At 43.8% G+C, this 5,608-nt stretch overlaps 1 protein-coding gene across 5 annotated transcripts in view; it reads right to left on the reverse strand.

Moving 5' to 3' along the window:
• Positions 1 to 5,608, reverse strand: part of STKLD1 (serine/threonine kinase like domain containing 1) — a 40,720-nt gene that overhangs the window by 29,115 nt on the left and 5,997 nt on the right. The window contains exon 3 of one of the 5 annotated variants that reach the window (XM_083423614.1): positions 5,085 to 5,216. In XM_083423614.1, coding sequence (XP_083279740.1) covers positions 5,085 to 5,216 — 132 coding nt within the window. Of the gene's footprint in view, positions 1 to 732; positions 1,088 to 1,127; positions 1,224 to 1,394; positions 1,426 to 5,084; positions 5,217 to 5,608 lie in introns of those variants that run through there. The other 4 variants (XM_083423618.1, XM_083423615.1, XM_083423617.1 and 1 more) reach the window with 4 other exon arrangements.

A 5,608-nucleotide genomic window follows, 5' to 3' on the forward strand; every position in this document is an offset into this window, starting at 1 on the left:
ATTATTTTAATCAGATCCACACTGTACACACAAAATGTTTTTAGCAGTTGTCACAAAGGGGACAGTAAAAGTGCCTGTCTGATGTCAATAGGCACTGGCAGGGAGTTCCAAATTGATCCATCACAATATAGTGGTAACAAAGAGAAGGAATTTTCAAGCAGATCCACACTGTACATCTAGAGCCCATTGAACACACATTTAAAGCTGACAGTCTCCTTTAAAAAATACATGGGAACTTAGTTAAAGAACTTATAGCTCTATGAGGGGGAAACAACAGCTCCTGGGATTCTTTGGGGGGAGTTATGAACTTCAGATATGCATTAGATGTGCTTTAAATATATGCAATTTGCTCCATCACAGAACTACAATTCCCAGCACCTTTAACAAACTACAGTTCCAATTATCCTTTGGAGAACATTTAAAATTCGGAATTAAAAACAGTTGAAACATTCCCTGTTTGCATCTCTTACTGATTCTTTCCTCCAGGACTCAAGACCCACATGGAGGCAACACTCCCCCATACCTTTACAACCATTCTAGTGGGAATAGTAAAATAAAATGTCTACGAATGACAATGATGATAGCAGCATTGTTCCATCCATCCCCTCCTTGAAAACCTAGCTTGCCCCCAGACACCCTTCCCTACGTCTGAGATGCCTTCTCACACAAATTGCCCATATGTTAACCCCCACCCCCAATTCCTACCACTCCCCTGCAATGAAATAAATATACATAGAGGATGGGCAGTCATATTGGTCTTCCAGATGTGATTGTACTACAACTCCCAGATGTCAGCGTGGTCCAGTAGTCGGGGGATAAAGAGAATTGTAGCCTTAACAGCATGTGGAGAGGCTATAGAAATGCTCCTTTCACCCTCCAGATGTTGTTGAACCACAACTCCCAGCAGCCTCGTGAGCCAGAATGGACAAACCATCAGGGGATGACGGGAATTGTAGTCTGGGGGGGAGATACAGTATAGATTTTTTCCCAATCCTGCCCCCTCCGTCACTTCAAATGCATGTGTGGGAGGGGGAGGAGTCAAACCTCCGCTGCTTTCCCTCCTCCTCGCCTCAAATCGCCGGTCCCCCCCGCCTCTCCTGAGGCCAACCCTCTGCCCCCCGCCCCACCTGGTAGTTCTCCATGGCTGGCCGGGGAAGGGGGAGGGGCAACAGACACAAACGGCTCCCGCCTTCTTCCTCCTCTCCCCTCCCCCCACTCGTTCTTCGCCTGCCAATTCTGTGGCGGGAAAAAAGTCTGCCTAGTCCTCAGCCCTGTTTTACCTTTCCCCGCCCATTTTCAACTTTCTTCAGCATATATATATGCTGCTCTTATGATATCCGAATGTATTTCGCAGTTCCGCCCCGCCGCCAACTTTTTAGAATTTATAACCTTACCAAAAAACGGAACCTACTTCTTCCTGTCTTTCTCTCTCACACACAAAAATCCCAATGTGATATTTTATTAGGGTTGCTGCACACCAATTCCTCTAGAGGGCGTGACGTGTTTTAGAGAAAAAGGCTCCAAAGCATGTGCAAAGTGGGGTTTTTTTGCCCCACAATGAAGTTTTTTTTAAAGGGTCAAAAAGATTTGAGAACAGTGAAGGGTGCCTTTCCTTTGCGAATACAGCTGATTTTAAAAATAAACCCAAGAACCAAAAGTCTGCAAAGATACTTTTAGGCTTTAGCAAATATTTGCTAATCATAGGTCTAAGTGGAGGTTGCTGGGTAGCACTTTTGTGCTAACTGAAAATCAGTGAATGTCTATTATTATTATTAAACAATTATTATGACCTTATTTACAGGTGAAAGGACAGGTGGCCGCATTTAATTGTTATGAAAACTAGATGACAACAACAATAATTATGATGATGTTCTTATTATTATGGATCATTGTTGATTTTAAGTCTCAAGGCAATTCACAATCATATAAGGAACTAAAGCAGATTTTAAAATAATACCAAAAACAACAAATGAAGTTAGATTTAAAAGCAATACAGTGGTACCTCGGGTTACATACGCTTCAGGTTACAGACTCTGCTAACCCAGAAATATTACCTCTTGTTAAGAACGTTGCTTCAGGATAAGAACAGAAATCGTGCAGCGGTGGTGCAGCAGCAGCAGGAGGCCCCATTAGCTAAAGTGGTGCTTCAGGTTAAGAATAGTTTCAGGTTAAGAACAGACCTCCAGAACGAATTAAGTTCTTAACCCAAGGTACCACTGTACAGATAAATAGTCAAGGCAGAGATCTTTTAAAAAAGGTGCTTTTCAACTAAGTTTACTCAGAGTAAATACAATGAAAGTTATGGACCTTAGTCATATTCATTAAGAGCATAACTGAAAAGCATGTTTAAAAAGCAACATAAACCTAGCAGCTGAATGAAGCATCCTAAAAATCCAATGTGAATAAAGTCTTAAACTGGGTCAAATTTCTAGATACACTAAGATCACATGCACACCATACATTTAAGGTACATGGCTTTGCCCAAAGAATCATAGGAAGTTTAATTTACTCATTCACAGAGCTACAATTCTCAGCACCCTTTTAAAAAAACTATAATTCCCATTATCCTTTGGAGGAAGTCATGCTTTAATTATGCTTTAAATGTATAGTATGGATGTGATATAAGATTGTGTCCTAGAACAGTTGATTGTGATGCTGACAATATGGGAAGCAAAACCTGGGATGTTATTATGTATTTTTCCATTTAATATCTCACCTTTCCCTCCCAGGAGCTCAAGATGGCTTATTCAGCAGTGACACTGAGGACCTGGTGTGTGATGGCAGCATTGCTGAATTTTTTGGAAGCAGTGCCATATTGCTGTCAGATTCAGTGTTGTATGCAAAGGGAACTGGTGTGAAGGAAAGTACAGCACAATCACTTCAAAAGAGGAAACCACAAAAAACAAAAAAACAAAACCACAGAGTATTGGTAAAAAGGAAATTGGAATTGAAAGCTAAGAGAGTCAAATCTCTTTGAAGAACTTGTGTAACCAGGTACAGTACTATCAAGTCCAAGAGGATGCCTGCATGACTGACAAATGCTATGTTCCCTACAGCAGCCCTGTAATGTAGAGACTGTTGTTTGCCATTCTCACATTGCAAATGGGAGGCAGGGAGGTTAAGTAAGAATGGCTTTGTTTAATGCCACCAGGTGAGTTCATCACAGGAGAGGTGAGATTCAAACCAGAGATTTCGTGACTTTTAGTCTCTGAGATGCACTGGACTTCAATAGATAGGCTGGGAGTCCCACTACCTGGCTGCAGCACCTGACCTCAGGTGGGATACAATAGCAGTACTGCTGCCATAAGGTAAAGGTAAAGGTACCCCTGCCCGTACGGGCCAGTCTTGACAGACTCTAGGGTTGTGCGCCCATCTCACTCAAAGAGGCCGGGGGCCAGCGCTGTCCGAAGACACTTCCGGGTCACGTGGCCAGCGTGACATCGCTGCTCTGGCGAGCCAGAGCCGCACACAGAAACACCGTTTACCTTCCCGCTAGTAAGTGGTCCCTATTTATCTACTTGCACCCGGAGGTGTTTTCGAACTGCTAGGTTGGCAGGCGCTGGGACCGAACAACGGGAGCGCACCCCGCCGCGGGGATTCAAACCGCCGACCTTTTGATCGGCAAGCCCTAGGCACTGAGGCTTTAACCCACAGCGCCACCCGCGTCCCAACTGCTGCCATACAAATACGTATATACTGTTATGGGTTTTCCTGTAAGATTTCTATGTGTATAGGCTGCCTTGGGGCAATACCTGGGTCAGCTTTGACAAAAAAGTTGGGAAGTGATCTAGTGTTAGGCATAATTGATATAGGAGGCGCCTCTTGTAGTTATTTGGGTCTCTACATAAGTGCTTTGAATTTGGCCCAGTGGCAAATCGGCAATCAGCATAGTTAATACTGCCATTGTTGCTTTTAGTTTTACATTTATATCCCATATTTCCTCCAAGGAACTCAAAGTGGTGTACACAGTTTTGCTTCTTCCCATTTTATCCTCACAACAACCCTGTGAAGAATGTTAGGCTAAGAGTGACTGACCCTTCTCCAGGTTCCCTGCAAGGGAGGCTCAAAAGATGGTGACAAGGGAAAGGGCCTTTTCAGTGGTGGCTCCTCACCTGTGGATTGCTCTCCCAGGTGAAGTTCACCTTCTGCCTTCACTGCTCTCTTTTTTGGTGCTGGACTGATCTTTCCCTTCAGGCTTTTGGTGGACCAAACTGATTTTATTCTGCTGTTAGCATTCTGCCAGTGCTTCCTGTTACTGTTATAGTGTGTATATATGTCCATGAATAATAATAATAATAATAATTTTTATTATTATTATTATTTATACCCCGCCCTCCCCAGCCAAGGCCGGGCTCAGAGCGGCTTACAAGCAATAATAAAAACAAGATGAATGATTACAACTTAAAAACAAAAAATAAAATACAACATTAAAATAATGGAACATTAAAATATTAAAATGTATAAAATTAAGCCTCATCGCAGGAGGAGAAGGAAAAGAAAAAAGAAAGAGAGGGAGGGAGGGAATCAAATTGGCTCCAAGCCAAAGGCCAGGTGGAACAACTCTGTCTTACAGGCCCTGCGGAAAGAAATCAGATCCTGCAGGGCCCTGGTCTCAGGAGGCAGAGCGTTCCACCAGGCCGGAGCCAGAGTTGAAAAGGCCCTGGCTCTGGTTGAAGCTAATCTAACTTCCTTAGGGCCTGGGACCATTAGGGTGTTGCTATTTATGGACTTTGAGGCTCTCCGTGGGGCATACTGGGAGAGGTGGTCCCGTAGGTACGAGGGTCCTAGGCCATGAATTGTGTTTGTATGATAATGTTAAATGTTTCATTTGAATTTGTAATAGTATAATGTTATATACTGTACTGGGGAAGGGCCATAGTTCAATGGTAGATCATCTGTCTTGCATGCAGAAGGTCCACAGTTCAATCCTGAGTATCTCCAGATAGGTCTGGGAAAGATTCGCTGTACCAAACCCCAAGAAGCTGCTGCTAGTCAGTGTAGGCAATACTGAACAAGACTCAGCAGACGACAGCTTTTTATTTAATTCAGCCTTTAATTCAGAACTGTAAGGACTAGAATCTTACTTTATCTTTAGAGGAAGGGGTGTAGCTCAGTGGTACAGCATCTGCTTTGCATGCAGGTCCCAGGTTCAGCCCCCAGTGGCATCTACAGGTATGGCTGGGAAGGAATTCTTGCCTGGAAACCCCGATTTGGTGCTGCAAGATAATGAAGACAAATACTGTACTGAGCTAGTTAGACTCAGTATAAGTTAGCTTCTTATGTTTATGTTTTTAAATGGAGGGTGCTTAGAGACCTTGGCAATAACAAGTGAATAAATAAATAAATAATAAAGTTGCAGAACACATTGGTCTGGAGATCTCCCTACTTGCGAGATGCCTTAGAAACGGACTGCAAAACTGCAACCCTAATACACCAAATGCAGGTTTTGCTCAGAGGCTAAGGGTTCACTGTGGTTTTATTTCCAGTCCTCTGCATTGCGCACGGGATTGCGCCCTTGGCCTCGGGAAGGGTGGCGGGGCCTTCTGTGGGGCGACTCCACGTGCACCGGCTCCACTTCCACGAGCGAAGCCTCCCGGGTCAGCCTGTG

This window comes from Podarcis tiliguerta, assembly GCF_965153285.1.
Source record: "Podarcis tiliguerta genome assembly, chromosome: Z".
Taxonomy (NCBI): Eukaryota; Metazoa; Chordata; class Lepidosauria; order Squamata; family Lacertidae; genus Podarcis; species Podarcis tiliguerta.